This window comes from Acromyrmex echinatior, chromosome 1 (assembly GCF_024713525.1).
Source record: "Acromyrmex echinatior isolate Ae372 chromosome 1, ASM2471352v2, whole genome shotgun sequence".
NCBI lineage: Eukaryota > Metazoa > Arthropoda > Insecta > Hymenoptera > Formicidae > Acromyrmex > Acromyrmex echinatior.
The window spans coordinates 22367187-22387466 of NC_141852.1; the positions used below are offsets into that span (position 1 = coordinate 22367187).

General features: G+C 32.1%; 2 protein-coding genes across 2 annotated transcripts in view; one reads left to right on the plus strand and one right to left on the minus strand.

Moving 5' to 3' along the window:
* The window catches only part of kl-3 (dynein heavy chain 8, axonemal kl-3), a 286847-nt gene that overhangs the window by 178610 nt on the left and 87957 nt on the right, over nt 1-20280 (plus strand).
* The window catches only part of LOC105145948 (beaten path VI), a 116216-nt gene that overhangs the window by 25931 nt on the left and 70005 nt on the right, over nt 1-20280 (minus strand). Inside the window, exons 2-4 of the mRNA XM_011055868.2 lie at nt 17792-18003; nt 10206-10341; nt 7164-7297 (exon numbers count right to left, since the gene is read on the minus strand). Of these exons, the coding sequence (XP_011054170.1) occupies nt 7164-7297; nt 10206-10341; nt 17792-18003 (482 nt within the window). The remainder of the gene's footprint in view (nt 1-7163; nt 7298-10205; nt 10342-17791; nt 18004-20280) is intronic.

Below are 20280 nucleotides of genomic sequence, written 5' to 3' on the forward strand. Positions count from 1 at the left end.
AGCGTTATTATTCCGAGGAACAAACGTGGATGCGTATCGAGTTTAGTACAGAGTAACGTGATTCTACGTCATACGTGTACTATAAAATTTCATCTATCTATATATATAAACTTAGCATCAACATATGACGTCCTCTCGAGAATTATGCTTTTATTTTTTATAATATTTTTTAGATGTATTGCAAAGAGAGCCAAGCTTGTAGCATTTCAAAATATTTTCATGGTACATCAGTTTACATTAAAAGCACATGTTTGTTTTTATGATGCGTAAATATTTTTATCGGAAATAAAGGTAATTCGTTTTGATTGTTTAGAGACTGGAATAAATTCGGAAAATCTGAATTTAATTTTCGAAATTTGAATTATAGTATTACATTTAATATCCAATAATAAAACACAGCAAAATACAAAGTACAGACGCGCATAATATAATAGATAATTAATGAAATAATTATACTAGTTTACAAAATTTCTGGAAGAGTGTAAAGACTGTTCCTAGAATAATTTTTGATACTTAGCCTCAATCTTTTATATATTTATGTGTATATGTTTTTATATTTATATATATTATATATTTTTATGAATATTTTTGACAGGATAATGTAATTAATATTAATTTACAACAATACGGTAAGAATCTTATGTACACCGCATGCATGTATTAAATCTACATCTATATTTTTTAGAACATAGAGCAGCAGAAGTCACCTAGCTTGTTTCCAATATTTCTCATAAATAATTATTAAATTTCTAAATTATTATTAAGTTTCTAAATTATTATTAAATTTTGGTGGAAATGTTTGCCTTATCGCATTCAAATTATATGAAAAAGCTGTATATTAAAAATGACATATCTTAAAATTGACCTATTATATCTTAAAAATTCGACCTGATGGAATTTTTCTGATGGCACGGAACTCAGTGCTCTATAATACGTAATAAAAAGTTGTAGTCGTTTTTTTTTCTTGAATAATTAAAAATTATTCAAAATATGTAAACTAGTATTATTTTTCGTGGATGGCTGAAATAATTAAGAATCATAAGGCTCAAAAAACTTTTCAAGAAAGGTATCATTTTCGCTGTTTTCGAACTAATATACATCAATGTCATCCACTCCATAGCAAAAATATAAATGTGTTGTGTGATCTGTAATAAATACACATGAAGGGACCTTATTTTATGTAGAACCGAGAGACTACTTTCAAGAAGAATATATGGCCGAGAAGAAACGAATTTGTCTTCGATCGTCCGCTACGTTACAGGAGAACAAGAACATCCTGAGAACTCCGAAGGCGACGTTATCATTTGTAGAACAAACAAGAACATACATCATGTCTGCGGGCGTACAGTGTCACGTGCGGATACAGGCTACATCCATAAAGCATAAAGCATAAAGCTGATGCCATCACAGATGCCATCTTCTCTCGCACCTTCTTTTTTCTTCTTCTTATATGTCACGAGAGTGTCGGTGAAATTCTTGCGTACGTGTAGCTACGAATCTAAAGTGCATTACGTGCAATCTTCATATCTCCGAAAGCGGGTGATGACGTTACTCGCATAGAGATGTCCTCCAAGTGAAGGATTGATTGACACATTGTTAGTGCTATAGAATTTCAGTTGTGAGGCTTGCTTTCGCTTCCCTCATTGTCCTTGTGAATGTAATATTCTGTGCTTGCCATGCATACATTTTCTGCATAGTATATACATTCCTACGATACATTGTGGATCTTGTATTCCACAATAAAGCTACTGTATTTGTCTCTATGTCTAGAAGCGTATACGGATGGAATCTAATATTGCGTGTAGTATAATTAACTTTACGCGATTGTATCTATAATTTTAAAACTAGAAATTTGCAAAACTATAAGTTTAGTCTATTGCGAAAGGTATTGCACAACTAAATTGTTTTCTCATTTTTCGCCCGTTATATATACATATATGTACATATTATCTATATATATGTATATTCATTGTATAATTTATTACGCAACAGTTTTACGAATATTTCTAACTGATCAAGTAATAGAACTTTCGAAATGGAAATCAGGTGCATAGAAAACGCAGTAAAAGTCCGAAAATTGCATTCGGGTCTCGAATTTACGAGAATGCACGTGCTGTGTGACTAGGGATTATTTGCCCGAAATATTGGTGGATGTTTCATATGCCAGGGCAAAGCTTTCCGGTAAAACGCGGGAAGCAAGGCGGAAATATTGGCGGCGAGAAAATATGAGCGAAAACTTGATTTGAGATTGGTGGAACCGAGGTAGAGTTTTCTTGGCAGCGGATCAAGCGCACTTATATACCTACCTACGCTGACAAATATATGTGTTAGTTATATACGTATTCATGCAAGAGAGAGAGAGAGAGAGAGAGAGAGAGAGAGAGAGAAGAAGTAGCAAAAGAGGATAAGAGAAGAGGATAAGCAGGTGGCCAATCGATGAAAACGATTTTCTAACTCACTGACCGGTCTCTACGTTACATGGAATCGTTGCTTGATAAGAGTTTTTTACGTTTTCTAAATGGACAAGTTTCGAACGAAATTCTCAAGAAAAGGAAGATTTTTATCTCCTCTTATCTTGGTTCTCTAATTTCTCTTCTCTTATTGGACGTAAAAGTTGTTTAATTATCTTCATCTGACACGGCCTGACCTCTCATATGATCGTTCTTGAATTAACTGTGCTTCATGGAATTTCAGCATTAATTTCTAATTATTTTTTAAAGTCATCGTTGAAGTTCATAAACGCAGTTCGTAAATGATATTTTATTTTTATGAAATTGTCGGAATATTATTATCAGTAAACAAATCAGATTATAAAAAAATTAATTAAATAAATGTAATTTTGCATTCAGAATAAATTATTCCTTTATGTTGTAAAAAATTACACAATGTTGATTTTTTTTATTTATTATTGAGTAATATTTTTTTAACAGGAAAAAATTAGATTGAGATAATTGAAGTATGATAAATCAGATTTGATAATATAATCAAATGAAAATTATGGCTTGGAAATTATCTCATTAATCTACATCATGTAACATTAATGTATATTAATGTATTTATTGATTGTATTAATGCATGTTACTCGCGAGCAAAATGGGGAGGCGTTTAAATATTGTCGAATAATAAGGATAATTGTATCGTGGATAAATCAACGAAAAGTATGGCTGCAATAAGGGAAAAGTGCTCCCCATTAGGAGCACCATAGAGGAAGTTGTCAACAATAGTGGTGCTTAGAACCAAGGATAGTAAGCGGGGTGACACACGTCATGGGTGACAGGAGGGCGAAAACCGAAAATAGAGAGGGGCGAAACGACGACCCTTGTGCAATTTCGACACGGGATGCTTTCATCCAGAGTAGGACTATTGTTCCTCTCGTCGCCGGAAATGCGAATTTTCACTTACGCGTCCAAACGCAGTCGTTGCTTACTGCGAGTCGTTTTATTCTAAAAGCCAAGTGATTCAATTTAACTCTTTCAAGCATTTAAAATTGCTCGTTCGTTATTACTGGCTAAGGTGAGAATTTCTTCAACACTCAGTTCGACACTCCAATAAAATTTCTTTTTTCATGTCATAATGTTTAATATACATTTTATTATAATTTTTGTTGTATAATTGTTGTTAAATTAAATTCAATTTATAATACAGATTAGCACAATCTTTGCTTTATTTAATTTTACGTTAAAAAATCACATAAAATATTTCTCCGTATATTTTTCATTATGTAAAACAGCAAATTAATGAGCAAACCAAATGAAAGTTCACGCAAAATAAAAAATAATAGTGCTTTTTAAAAATAATTATTATTTATGCAACAATAAAAAATATACTTTTAATTTTTATGATGTGATTTTATGATATAATCATTTTATGTGCATTAGAAAACTTCAATGTAAAATATTACGTTATGTAAAGGACAAAATTATTAATTAAGTATAATTTATTATGAGATTAAAATTGTATCTATACAAATTGGAATAAATTATTACATATACAGAAGCATGTACATAGATATTCCACGAAATGTGCATACGCATATTATGAAAAATGAAGAATTATCAATTAAATGCTTAAAGGAATTTTATTATTCATATATATTATTCGTATAAATACGATGGTTGGATCACTCAATTGTTGACGAATCATATTAATTTCGATACGGTGAGTACACTCGCAATATTTTTACCTATTACGAGAACATAAAATGTTATCTTTCCAGTGAAGATATTGAAATCCCGATCCGAGGTGGTAGAAATCAAATTCAGCAAGATTCGTTCGGATACATTCGCACATGGTTGAAGGGTATGCCTGGTATGCAAATAAATTGTTATTTCGCGGCTTTCGTTAAATCAACTAAATTATTCCGTTAAATCGCTGCGCCGCCGTTTCGCCGCGCTGACGTTTTCCCAGTTTTACCGGCCGAAAGTGAGTTACGCCGTTTCAATCGTCAGAATGAAAAGTGTCAAAGGACGGCATAAATCTGCTCGTTCAAAAACAAAGCGCCTGGCCTCTGAAAACGAATATTCAGTGGAAAATATCGCGCCTCTCGTGCCCTGGTTATTTAAACCAATGGTATTTTCTGCGAAAGCAATGGATCCGCTCGTCAAGATAAAGGCCTGCGATATCGGTTTTTCTTTTTTCAACATTTCACCCGATGCCGTTTATGTATATATTGTATATGTGTATATATATATATATATATATATATATATAAAATATATACGTATGTATGTCTATAGAAGGCAAATGTTAAGTCTGTTTTCTTAAAGGCATTACTTTTCCATTCATTATGCCAATGTGATTAAAGTTAAATTAAGTTATAAAGCAGCAGGTCTATAAAATACTGCGAATGAAAGTACGTAATGGCATAAGCAGTTAACGAAATTAATGGTGGTCTCAAGGAAAATTCAACGGGATGCAATTTAAAGAGAAAAAGAAAGAAAGAACGAACGAGAGAGAGAGAGAGAGAGAGAGAGAGAGAGAGAGAGAGGAGGGGGTCACACTTTAACTAAAACATTTAATTGGAGCATTGAGAATGAAACTTTATCAATCGATAGGGTACTCGACGATTGCAGAAATACGGATGAGCAACTATATACTTAATCCTCTCACCGCTTGTCTTTCACTTTTCTCTCTTCTTGTTTTTTTGTTTTCCTTGGTATGCGATCGCAGTTCATCTGATGTTGCACTCAACAGGAGAGCTCTACAGATTACTAGCGTACGAAGGTTTTCCACTTGAAGGTTCCTCGAGATTTATCTACTTTATAAAACGGAAGGCCCGGCACGTCTTTATAGTTAATCACGTGATCGTATAACACGCACGTATCTCGTTTACGTTATTCAAGCTAGTCATGCAGTAGCATCAATAAGCTGTTATAATAATACAAGATATAATACAAACACATCTAAATCTATACAGGTGCATATTATGGATTTTATTTTAATTAATACTTTCACTACATATGTCAAGTTTTGTATCACAATAAATAGTTTATATACAGATTCTTAATACCCAGCGAGAATTCCGTATCAAATGAAATTCTTGCTAATGGATGTTTTTACGTGAAAATATATGAATAATGAATAGCGATAAAGCGAACCCAATCTCATGTCCATAGTGATAATTTAACCAATGACGAATGTATGCATGTTTTGTTATGATGGTGATTCAGTTGAATTTTAAGCGAGAAATTATGCGTAAAACTCTTCATATAATATCATGAAAAATACAATATATTCGAAACGTCACAGTGATTGAAAAAGTGTGTGATAAGTTAAACACCATTGTATGTAATGTACAAAGGGTATTTATATGTATGCAAAACATGTTCAGAAATATCAGAACATTAAAATGATAATTCGTTTGTGGTCGTCATAAAGCGATGCCGAAAATTAGATGTGTCATAATGCGAAATTCTAATTTTTGCAAATTAATTTTCAATACTTTACAACATATTGTTGCACAGAAGAAAATTCTTTATTGAAAATGCATTGAAGAACGTAATTTTAGTGCAGTTATATCGTAAAATATATGTATATTCAATTTTGCTTTTTGTTTTAGTACAAATTAATTATAACTTACCGTATGAGATTAATACAGAATCTCTCTATACTTATAAACATTTTTTTGAAAATAGTATAAATCCATCGTTTTGTATTAAATTCAAAAATGAAAACAAATAGATAGAAATAAAAAATTAAATGAAACAAGCTTTACTAATTTTTTTTTTCAAAATTTGACTTGGATTACTTTAAAAAAAAAAGCAGCTTATATATATTTATTAAAATGTAGTTTTTTGTACGTGTATGTATATTTATTAATATGCAGTTATTAATTAAAAAATTGTACTCATCACATTTGTACTCACAAAAAAATAATACATTGACAAAACGATTGGTCACGTTTCACATCATCTTAATTAACATCGATGTAGATTAATAATTTAGAAACAAAATTCTGTCCACGGATTTAGTTTATTGACAATTCTGTCAGCCATGTGAACGTGCACAGAATGTTTCAAAGTGACAGCAACTGTAGTTCATCCTTTATTAAACTTCGATATTAAATTATGACGGTAAATTGGGGATATCAAAGTTTATATGAAATACAAATAACGTATTTTGCAATGGCTTTTTATAGATGAAAAATATGCCGAAGCCGCGAAATTCGATTTCTATGTATTTTTTGATAAAATTGGGTCCGCTTGTCATCCGTAACAATAAGACATTTTTTAGAGTTATTTTATCAAATTTTTTGGCTATATTTTTATTAAAGATTTCTATGTAACAATTTTCTCTTTCTTTATTTAACTCAATTATTTCTCTCTACAGATAATCGATCAATTTGCATACAAAATCATGTTACGTGCTATTAAATTTGCTGGAAGTGCTACGGTGTGCCGTGTCGAACATGTCGATTCTTTTGTGTAAATCTCGCGACGCGTATTCCGATATCGATGCGGTTTTGGGGAGAGAAGCCCCTAGTGATACAGGAACGGTGGGATTGATGTAATGGAATGAGATGAAACAGAATGCAATAGGCGCAAGTCTCGGGTCTTCCACCGTTGCAACTCTAATTATCCAGTAAGGTCACGTAGCTATGACTACGTCAAGACGTATATAGGATAAGAGAGATGCGAGGATGGCGAGAGGCGATATATACTTACAGCTTCACCGTTGATCTTCCACGTAACGTCAGGGGCGGGGCGGGATTTGCCTGAGGTGCAGTTCACCCGTAGCATCTCGCCTACTGCTATGCGGTCCTTCTCGGTACGAATCGCAGGATCCGTTTTTGGGGCGTCTAAGGCATAATAATTATGTCGTTTAGCACATGCGACTGCTGCCACGGCACTAACTCGACACCTGGCGACACGCCAACGGCGCCGGGGGCGTCACAGAGCATACCGGAAACACTTGAACAACGACCCTGTCATGTTTGGTACTGACGACGAGGGCTAGTGTTTCCAATGTGTCCCTCGGCACCGCTGCCACGCATTTTGTTTCATAATTTGTAATCTGCATTGCATCGTGACATCGCTGCAGAAATTATATATCCTTATCTGATATACGAGATTTTCCCTCGTGCAGGAACAGCTGGGTATAATTACGGTGACCATACATCCTTTATTGTAAAGGATAGTCCTTTATTTTAGGTATGTAGCTATCCTTTAGATTTATTTTGTGTCTTTAAAACTCAATTTTGTTCTTTATTTTCCAATATTGTCCTTTATTTTAACATTATGGGAAATTCTTTTCTAACTAGAGTTCCACTCTATATGTACAGTAAGTCAAGTAGGATCATGGTCAGCTTTACTCAAAGCTAATAAAAGATATCGCCTTAAATCTATATTAATCCATAGAGGGTATCTTTGTCCTTGATGCACTATTAAGGAAGATTCAGTTGTCATTGAACTTTCTTAAGAGAATCACATTAAGCGCCATGAGTACCAAATTCGCATCACGCTATGAAGCTGTGTTCCTCTGCACTCACCCAAAAATGTCACAATTAGCGGCTGCTAAATATATGAAAAAGTCAAAATTATGCGTACAGAAATGGGTGCAGCGATATAATGTGGCAAAAAATGTCGATGATTTACCGGAAACGTGGCTCGATATGCAAAGTGGACAAAAAAGACGATAAAAAAGTAGTGAATTTGTTTTTGCGAAATCCTGGCTTAATACTGCGTCAAGGACAAGCAAAATTGAAGCAGAAAGGTTTAGATACCTTACGAAATTATTCGAACCTATCTCAAGGCTAATAACATGAAATGGTGCAACACCACGCTGATCGACCACACTCTTACTTGACTTACTGTATATAATAATTATATTAATAAGAAAATTTTTACAGAAAATATTTTACAGTTTCAGAGGCATATAAATGCAATTTTTTTGTTAATTCTATTTCTTAATTTTTTAAATTAAATTTATTCAAATTAGAGAGTTGTTTTTCATTTTTTTTATTAGTTCGAACTTTTCATTATTTCAGCTCAAAAGTTTGTTTCAATACAATTGAATCAGTTTCAAACTATCAAAAAATTGCATTATCTCTATTTGATTATATACTGTGCAATAAAATTTTATACACAGATTCTTGACCACAAACTGGTTTGAAAACATATAGGAACAACGCCCTTTTCAGATTTGTCCTTTATTTTCTACAAGAAAATATGGTCATCGTAGATATAATAATCAACAAATAATAATATATTTTTCTTTAAAAGTTATAATTCTTAACTCTCTAACAACAAGATTTGAGAATTTTTAGATATCCAAGAAAGTATTCCCTCAGAAAAAATTTCTGATTACGAGGTAAAAATATTTTTGACGTATTTAATCTTATTGTAACCTTATGCAGTATAAAAAAATAAAATAATATTAATATTAATTGGATCAATAGTTCTTATTTTTCTCCTTTGAATTAAATAAGCAAATTTTGAGATAAAATCAAGTATATTTAAGTAACATATAAATTATTTAGTATTAATATATTTTTATACGTTTAGAATAAATCTTTACCACTGGCGCCATAATATTTGACACAAAATCAATATCCAAGATTACCATCTTATTCTAGATTTAAGAATTTTCTATTTAAGAGTAAAATATTCTTTTATTAACAATAAATATGATTATCCCTTTATCAATCCTATTTTATATAATATAATAGATCGAAGAATAGTACCATCTGGAAATCTTTTCCAGGTATAATAATTCTTCGGGTATAGGCTGATTTGACCCAATGTTGCGTTTCTCATCGAATCAATGTATAAAATGTGTAAAAGAAGTTAATATAGTACGAAATTTCTTTCTCTGCTAACCTTCTTATAGTAAAGTGAATTTTTAAGATATCAAAAAAGTAGGATTAGATCCTTCCCGATGATTTATTCGTATGTCATCTAATCAATATAATAAAATGGGTAAAAAGAATAAATAATATATATCGTGAAACTTCTTTTTCTGTTAAACAACGTATGCACGCTGTAAAATAGAATAAAGCTATGAGGCGCATTTTCATCAGCTTGCTATTGAAGGGTTAAGGAAATCATGATAAGTTGTGATATTCGTAAAATATGATTAAAATAAAATTATGTTATTATAATTTGATTGCATGACACAATAAACTCTCTGATGCACAATTTGAAGATCAAAATTTTTCTGCACCTTTCTGTATTTTCTTATAGCATACATATCACTATTAACTTGTCAAGAATTTTATTTTTTAATTTATATACTTGACTATACTATTTTTATTTCTTGTATTTTACCTATTTCATATTTAATCTTTTTTTCAATCTATATACTTTATCTTATTCAATTATGCTGCATAAAGTTCCGGAAAGTATAGCAAACCATATTATATAATATTTTCAGTAAAATAAAAATTCAGTTGTGTGTATAAAAAGGGATTACAAAAATATCGGGAAATAAACATAGATTCAGTTCGTCTATTGGAAATGGACGATATATCTTATATTGTAATATTACAGGGCACATCGATTTTCCTTAAATCCGTATTACAGCCGATTGTTGATCTCTACATTGTATTTGCGAAATGTATCACCGTTTTCATCAAGTACTGAGGAATCAAGTACTGAGATAGACAAAGAATGGCGTTTAGATGTATTTCGGACAATTCCGGAACGAGCGATTTATCTTCGATCAAAGCAAAAAAGAAATTTTCAACGTCGACACGCGCACGTACTTACCAACTACTTCCATCTTGGCCCTTTCAATCCCAGTGTGATAGGAAGGGCTGCCTGCGGACACCTCACACTTGTAAATCCCAGTGAGCTCCCTGGACACGTTCACCAATGTTACGTCGTGCGAGTTCGATTTGGAGACCTGTAAAACGCGAAGCTTGATGTACCGTGCTCCACTTATGCTCTATTCTACACCCTCTCCATTTTGATTTTCTATACTCTGCAATTCATTCCTTTTTCTCATAGCCAGGTTTTTACGACCATACGCCATTATGAAAAGTTTTATTTTTCATGATGGAGGATATTATCAATAGTTAGGGTCCCTGTACAATCATGATCTTCCAACTCTGAAGCAATATCTCGGCAATATTCTCATGCAGATAATTTGCTGGCAAGAATTTTATTTTCGCGTGATCTTCATAAGAATTTATATAGAACTTTAGGAATGTCTACATTTTAACATTTTCCAATGTTGCTCCAATTAAACTTCATGCTCGACGATCACGAGTTGGGAGAAAGTTTGTCGAAAGCAATGAATAAGACGCAAGGAATATTCATTACTGGAATGGTTCACCGCTTCTATTTAGGTAAAACGTTCTTTTAGTCTGACTTATGATAAGGATGTTGCGATTACAAAATAGCAAGACGATGGAAAAGTAAATTTTCATAGAATTGGTTATCAGTCGTGCTTGCACTTAGTTATCCCGTGTTCGCTAGTCTGGAGAAAGAAGACGATAATAAGTATCGATCGTGCATTCGGGCAACTTTGCTAAAAGCGCGGATCTCAGTGAAACTGTCACTGAAGAGTAACGCCATTCGCGGAGATTCTTTTCAAAACGACGTTCTTCGGAATGCTTTTAAAGGTGTTTGAAGAACTAAAGAAAGACCTGACAGTATTACATATAGATTACTGCGTGGAAAAGAATTTTTTATTGGAATATCTTTGAAGGAAGCATCACGTCTTAGCTATCTCTTATCGAAGAACAAAAGTTTCTTGTCTTGCAATATCGATCACGATGACATATCATTGATTCGCAACACGTGTGTGGCATCTACGTCAAAAATAAGTCAGCAGCGTGCTTTGACTTCATATGCTACTTTGGGATGTGCCCGAGAAACGCACATATCTATCGCAAGAACTTCGAAGTTAGCAAAGGGCAACGTGAAATTTTGTCTGAAAGCGTTGAAATTTCGTATTAAAAAGTTAGTACAGAAATGAAAATAAGTTTTGAACAAAAGTAAAATTGAAGTAAAGCATAACTTTGTAACGTAGAAAGGATCTGAAGAATACAATAGAAACATATCTATATTATGATATACAATTCTGTTTCGAGTATTTATATATTGTAATTAAATTTTGTGAAATCTTCTTTTTCTCATAATATTATAAGCGATAAATAGATTTAGATCTTGTTGCAGAGACCTGTTTCCTCTAAAAAAATTTCAAATTCATGAGGTTTAATCTAGCGCTCGTCTTTTTCATTCGATGTTCGCGTCAAATCTGGTATTAAGGATCGCTGATATTGCTCTGCTCTGCATTTTGTACCGCTGATCGATTTTACATCCAAACCTTTTCACGTTTAAATCTGGATCCTGCGATCCGGCCGCGCACGTTTCTTTTTTGCGACATCGCTCTCTTCCTCTTCGCAGGCATTTATATTCATCGCGGCGAGCGTCTCCGCCTCCTTTACAAACTATATCGGATGAGGGGACAGGTCTTTTTCATCGTTTCTTCCGCTTCTGGCATCGGCGTGGACGAGATGCTCGATGAAAAATATCAATGAAAAGGGTTGCGCGCCGCGAGTATTCGGATCTACCAGGGCGGAAACTGCGGGAGCCACGCGTTACCTCCTTTATGAAAGGTGTGAACATGCATCCCATTTTTCAGTCTGCGTCCTACATTCTTGATTAAATGAAGTCACACGAGCGAATACATGCATGCGCAAACACATGGTAAAATCTGTACCAATTTAAATATAAATAGCAACCCTAAAGATTTTAACTTGTTCACATCGCATCGATTTTACTTTCAAATATCAAATACGAATTTGAAAGGAATAAAGACATATCTTAATATACTTGTTAACGTTAACATTTGTTTAAAATATTCAATGACATAAATTTTTCATGTCATCAATTGTCGATCAGAGAATATAAAACATTTCTAATGCCATAACATAGATGCACGGAAAGAATTTTGCTTGAATGGAAATATCTAAAAATTTATTGTAACTAGATACAGATCTTAAAATAATTGTAGACCATCGAAATAATTATGTAAGTGGCTCAAGCAAGTTGCTAGAATGTCAAAATTTTTTTGCAGCATTGCTCATTATGCTTGAGTATTCTACATAATTATTTTATATTATTTTAATGGTCTGATGAAATTATTTTCAGATTTACATATCTAGCTGAATTTTTTATTCTTCAGTAAAATCATTCTTTCTGTGCATAATAAACCGCATTTCTATGTCTACACTTACAATTGGTTTAGAAAGAGTGAAGTAGCTCGGATCATATCGCTCTCTCTCTCTCTCTCTCTCTCTCTCTCTCTCTCTCTCTCTCTCTCAAGTACCAAGTTGAAAGGAGATGTTGATAGAATTGGGAGAAATGCTGATAAGATTCAATTCTTTCTACCGCAGATGCTAAGATCAGGGAAGGCATAGTCTATACTTACTTATTTCATCTGTATGCCAGAAAATGTTTTCCGCGAACATCCATTTTCGCAACGTTACTCATACTTAAGTAGAATTATATTTGACGGCTTTTTTTTCTTTAAAAGCCCACAACAGAGCAATGTTTGAGATTTTATTCTTTGTATTTGTTAAAACGTTACGAGGATACAAGCGCGCTATTCTCTCTCGATTCATCGATTACATAGCAGTAACAATAGCTCAATACCGTTACATGGTATTACGGACCATGACTCATGTGGAACAAATATCGCCTATTCTTATATCGGCTGAAAATACTCGGTTGGAGATATACGAGCCAATCGGGATAGACGATAGAAACTTAATCGAATAGTGAAAAATTATTATCCTAAATCTTCGGGCGCACACGAGAGAGCAGCGATCGCATCTCACGTACTACGAACGTTCGTGCAAAGCCATTTCTCCTTCGAGTTTAGCTCGACGATAACGTGGTGATAATCGGTAAGGGGTATTGTTAAGTGGTGTTGTAAAAAGACGAGATTATCGGTGGTTGCCACATAAGTTCGCGACAAAACGACAGTGGAGACATTCTAACTGTCGCGACATCGGAAGCGAATGATCGCGAAGACGTCTTTCCAGTCCACCATCCGACTATTTGCCGGCGCGAACGTTGTAAATTTTCCGTATAAGGATTATGCTGGCAATACCTGCCGTTCTATCTACCGACTTAGGATGCTTTATATGCTCATGAAAATTCCCAGTCTAGTCTTCCTATCTGTCTAAGCTCGAGCCGAGTTTAAATCTTACGCGACTTGCTTTATTCTTACTCCCGTGTCCCGCCGTTCACCATGCAGTCATTTTCTGAATTAATATTCATTCGTTAAATTGTTCTGGAAGTTATTCGTCAGGGAATTATCGAGTTTAACTCTTACGTCTCATCTTTTTCTTCTCAATCTTTTAAATAGTTCTTTGATATTTAACAATCAATGTGCATATATTAATATAATTTATACTTTTGAGAACTCAAACTGTCATTTTCTAATAATATTTTAATTAATTAAATAATATGCTTTTAATTATACATAAATTAAACCACAATTTTTTTTAATTAATTGAACTGAACATAAACTAATAAAGTTAGAAAATTGTAAATTCAAATAAATATTAAGTACACTTTAATTTGTAATAAATAATTTATTAAAAATTATTCACAAGTTCGATTTGTATTTAAAAAATCATGTAAAAATACCACTGAAAATGTTTTTTTTTTTTTTAGAAAAATAGCGATTTATTGTGTATAAAAAATATTTTTATAGATTACTTTTTGTAATAATAGTAACAAAAAAATAAAACTTAATATGCATGAATTCATTAATTATATCTCAATTTTTTATTTACTATATCGGATCTACCATTTTGAATTTCTAAAATTTGACTTTAGATGTACAGCAATCAAGGAAACTTTCAAAAATATGAATTTGGTAAAAATAATCACTGATATTTGAAATTTGTTCGCCCTATTGAATTGACTTTATTGATTTGTTATCAGTGAAAAAAAACATATAAATACAAATATTAATATAAATATTAATAAAAATCCATACAGTAGAAAAAATATGTCCTTGTACAAGGATTAATGCTCCCAATCATTCCCCGTATTCGGATGTTCTCAAAATGTAACGGAGATTAATATCAAAAGTTATATTTTACTCGCTTTTGTAAGTGTGTTGTGAAGCACATAAAGTGAAAATCTTGTAAAATAATTCCAAATTCATACAAAATTCCAGTTGGAAAAATTGAATTTTTACTGTCACATTTGAAGGAAGAAATCGGAAAGACTAGTCTTGCTTCAGATGAAAGTCCCTGTATCTATAACGTCAGTGTCACTTTGTCACAGCTTCTTTCGATAAGTTTCTCTTTCCATATCATTCCTCTTCTCATCATCCGTACTTTTTTTTTCAAGAGAGAAATACTCACAACTTCAAAAGGCATCTGACACTTTTTAAGCGAATTCCATCTCGCTTTTCCACGTTATTTCTTGTCTTCTTGATTACTCCTCTCTTGTCTTTCCTCGCTTACTCTCATAATTCTCAATAATTCATTTAGTCTTTTTTCGTGCATTATATTCCTTGCTCTCCACAATGTTGTACCGGTTGTTCCGATTTTTCTCTTCATTTTTTTTTTTAGCCAGGATCATCTGCTGTATTATTTTTTTAACCACATCTTTTTCTTTGAGTTACGTTTTTCTTCTATTTAAAGTTCTGTTCCACAAGTTCTTCGCGGCCTGTACAACTGTCCTTTGCGGTAATTATCAGTAAAGCACGACAATCCCACGAGAGTATTTTCCTGCAGGACTTCGGTATGTTCCCTTTGAGTCGTCGGACAAAAGGTATAACAGAATAGAAAGTAAAAAGGAAACCAGCGCAGGACGCTATTAAATGTACACGCTACAAAATATACGTCTTCCTTGTGCATGTGGTGTTTTATCCAAGATATTTATTAGCTAAATCATCAAGCAAATTATAAAATTTATAAGAAGAAAATAGATAACACATTTTCTATTTATCTCTCGAGTATTGATTAATGTTTAACTTTTTATTAACATTGTTAATATTATGAAAAATGCGCTAAAGTTTAAAATTAGTAAACAAAATAAATTGTTAGTAATATTAAAATTAATAAAATAATAATCAATTTTAAATAAAAGAATAATTTTGCTGAAGTATTGATCTGAAAATAATTTTGCTGGATCATCAAAATAATTATGTAGGAATTTCAAACATGATGAATGTTGCAAAAAATATTGGATGTTCTATCAATTTGGGCGTTTTACATAATTATTTTTATGGCCCAAAAATATTTTCGGAATTGTATCTATAATAACTAAATTTTCAAGCATTTCAACAAAATCGTTCTTTCCATGCAGTAAAAATCTAGATGGCTTTGTCAAACTATAATACGCATATTAGATTCTTGATCGTTATTATTACATAGACTCTAGATTTAAGCCATCTCATATTTATTAAATTAATGTAAAATGTAAGTGTATTAGAATGGCAGAAATTATTTGTGCTTCTCATATATACTCAATAAGCGCAACTATGTACGTAGGATTAATCTCTAACATTTTTCTTCGACGCGTGAGCGCGTTTGCGAGGTCGTTATACAAACCTACAGGATATTGCTTTCGCGCCGAGTGCTCTCTCTTGCGGAAAGGGGGATTCCATTTTCTCGAGCGTCGGAAAATTTAAGGAGAGCCACACCTTAAGAGAACGCGAGAAAAAGGGATGTGAAGGGGTAGATTCGCGACGCGATTGCGGCGACGTTGAATCGACGTCCGTAAAACACGGAACTCGCTTGACCCAGGTTCAAGCCGTGTCGCGGTCGTAGTACATGCCATAAATCAGTCTATCGATTCTTTTCCTCACCCTACACCCGCAACAGAAACTTTTGCCTTCGTCGTGACCATATCGGCGGAAAAATGGAGGTACCACGATGCATGAGAGATTAGAAAGGGCGGTTGGGGGAGGAAAAGAAGATCGGTTGTCCAGGGAGCGGCAAGAAGTTTCGCCCTCGGCGAGAGAATGCGACTAGATCTTCTCTCTTATCGAATCTACTTGCAGGCTGTGTTTTCCGTAGAAAAATAGATTACGATCGGATCGAGCGTGAGTCGCAAAAAGATAGCTCGTCGTTTACTCGCGAGCGCAAAAATCGGGCCGGCTTTAGTTCTTATCTCAACGGCTCTTCGAAAGAGAGAGCGCGTTTGATAAATGGATCTACGTTCCATCGATATGCGCATCTCTTGAGGAATTTATGATACACATTGTACAACAATGCAGTATGTTGCGACTTAAAGTATTAATTTAAAGTGATTTAAGACATTTACCAATCAAATTTCAAGTTTCTTCATATTATCTAAGTTGCGCGCATATTGTTTTTGCTGAAAACTTGAATGTCGATGATTAAATTCCATGACACAATATAAAATTGTTAACTGCGAAACTTGAAACTTTAAGCTTATTTATTCTGGTACCGCGTAGAATCTTTTTCATGGATTAAGGACTGATTTATCGGGGAAACTCCATCCGTATAATGAGGACCATGGTATTACCGAGATTAGTATAATAAACTTTCACGAAAGTGTTATTAAAGAGATAAGATTTTTATTGCAAGTTAATTGAGAAGTTGAATGTAATAAAGCTAAATCTAGTCGGTGACTCAGTTATTACTTTAAAAGAGGCACTGTTTATACTTAAAATATACACATACACATGCAGCAAAGATATTTCAGAGAATTAAAATATTTCAGAGAATTCTCTTACTTACTGATCATTTGAACAATTACAATTTGATTTTTTTCCATAATTATATGTGAATGTGATTATATTTTTCTTCATATTTTAATTTTTGACATTAGACATTTTCATAATAAAAAAGTTTAAGATTTTATTAAAATTTAAGTCTAATTAAAGATTGATTAAATGAAAATGGTATAAAAATCTCTATCAAGAATGTTTATGAAGAATAAAAAACATTGTGAATTTCTTATACTACGAAAATGTAACAAATGTACAAGATGTCTGTATATTATAAGACTAATTTTCTAATTTTTTATGCATAATTGAAAACAAAAAAATGAAAATTTAGGATTTTTATTTTTTAAAAAAAGATAAAATAAATTTTTTTAATATAATTTCTTTTTGTAAATTTTATTCATGAATAATTAAAACTTTTAATGAATTTCATATTTCAAAAAATTTTATTCAGCCAAAGAATAAGTAAATTTTTTATGTTAAAGTTTCTTATGCAACATTTATTTTTTGCGTGATTTAACGTTCTATCGATCAACGATTGTAAATTAATATTTTGACTAATCGACTTCTCATAAGTGATAGGAATTTGTACATATTTGTACTTATTTATGGATAAATTACTTACATTAACTTGTATACCATCCACGTCGAAAATGCTGTAGGGTGGTGGTGGTTTACGGTCTGGTATGAAGCGATAAAATTCTCGATCATTGAAAAACCATTGTATAGTGTACAATGCTAAGCCTTCCAGATCGTAATGGCATGACAATGTTACGGATTCACCTGATCTCACCATTTTCGGAACGTTTATCGTCAAATCTTTCAAACCTGTTGCACCTGCAAACAATAAAAAAACATCTCGCTATGAAAGACGTTCAATCAATGCGCATATAATAACGCGTCTTTATACTTGTATGTGCGAAGAATATTTATTAACATTGAATCATAATATATAAGTCGTGATTAGAATTCGCAAAGTGCACACAGTATATACATTTCATGTATTATTTCAGCAATGCATTTACACATGGCCAATCGTCGCGACGCATTTGATTGATGCACGCTATCTCCGAATGTGATTTTAGGATTAAACGCTGGTCAGAAAGTGGGTCAGTCATAAATAATCCAGGTAAATTTTTCACGTCGCGAATCAAAACTTCGCGACGTGATTTAATGTTCTATCGATTTGCGATTGTAAATCTATTATGTACTAGTAAGTCGACTTTCTAAGTGATGAGAAATATCTAGTTAGAAAACTTTAAGTATGTTTTATGGATAATACTAAATTACAACTTTAAGACCTCTATTCGAATTTATTTGATCTAAAATGTAATTTATTTTCTTACTCGTATATTATTTAAAAACTTTTTTCTCTAGTATTTGATGACTCCGTCTGTTGATGTATGATTTTTTATGAAAATATTTTATTTTTTATAGATTTTAATCATGTTGATCTAAAGGATATGTATGTACAGTTTTAAACAGATCAGCAGGGGATTAAGTATGTTTTATTTATATTTTGGTCCATTTTAAGAAATATGTTGTTTCCTTACTTCAAAAGTGAGACAACTAAAAAAATTAAGTTTCCTTAAAAGAAAAAATTATTTTTTAATTTGATAAAAAATGATGAACTAATTAAATACATGTAATATCGGCCAAAAGAATATATTGTTAACATGTCAAATATCATACTTGCCAATCATTTTTCACAATCCTTAACCAAAACCTATTTTTTAGTTGTGATGACTTTGATAATTTTTTTTTAAACTATCCTATTCTTTTTTAATTGTCACAATTAAGACGATTTTTTATTTAGTTAAGTTAGGTTGTTTTTAATGATTGATAGATAATGTTTATTTAACTCATTTATAAAATAACTCGAAAATTATGTTTTTTGAACTGTTTCATTTTAGAAATAAGAAAACGATGTTATAATACTTATTTATAATATAATACTTAATTTAATAATTTATATAATTTACACATTTTTTATTGTAAAGAAATTATTTATATTGTAAAAGATTATGGTATTCAGAGTTATTAATAATTTAGTAATATAATTTTAGTGACAATGTATCTCTTATCTAGTTAAATGCATAGAGATAAAAGCATAAAAACGTGATAATAATTTTTCAATTTCACAGAAATTATTTGTTATCGCTGAGATAGGACTAATATTTTTATTCAGTTGTGTTTTATTATTCGCTAAGATACTGAAAGCACAAGGGCTTTATTCTTGGGGAGACATTTTTCCTAAGATTAAGCCTATCCCAATCCTATTTCCATTCCTTTTTCCATTTCACGAGGAAAGATATTTTGCTTTCTGAGCATTTCTGTTCTTTCAGAAAGAAGTTTTCAAACTGCAATGTCATCAATTCATGCAAAAAATAAATTGACTTACAATAGATCGACAATTATAGGATAGGATAGGAGTTCATCAATAATAGGATAATGGAAATATAATAGAATAATCGAAGTTTGTCTTTAAAAAACGATTTTGTTATTAATCTTAAGGGGGAAACGAAAATGATTATTTATCTGTTTAATACAATGACATATAATACATTATTATTATGTAGAAATTGACTGAAAATATTAACATAAACATTGTGATCTACTTATGCAATATGACAAATCTATCATCGTACATAATTAACTCAATTAACATAATTGATTGTATCTCGTCAACGTTTGCTAAAGTGTTTGATCAAACAACACGCCAATGTAGTATAATACATGCAATTTTCGATGTAAACTCTATTAGCGCGATTGTTTCAACATTAGTAATAGATGCGACGGAATTTAGGCGTGACAGTATTATATTTGTATATTTGTTACATTATTTCGTGAGGATTACGCACTCTCTGTAGCAACGAATGCTGATGAAAATTATATATGCTATAGATAATAAAAAGCAGCGAAAGAAGGCGATCGTACAGCAAGTTACATCTTGATTGTGGTGCAAGTTGATTTTAACAATTTTTCTCGAATCTCGCTCGTTCGTTTTCCCATACGAAATAATGAGACGAAAGATAGAGAAAGAGAAAGAAAAAGACGAGCTCGCAAATGATTGTTGCGATCGGAAAACACTTTATTCGCATTCAGAATTCTGTA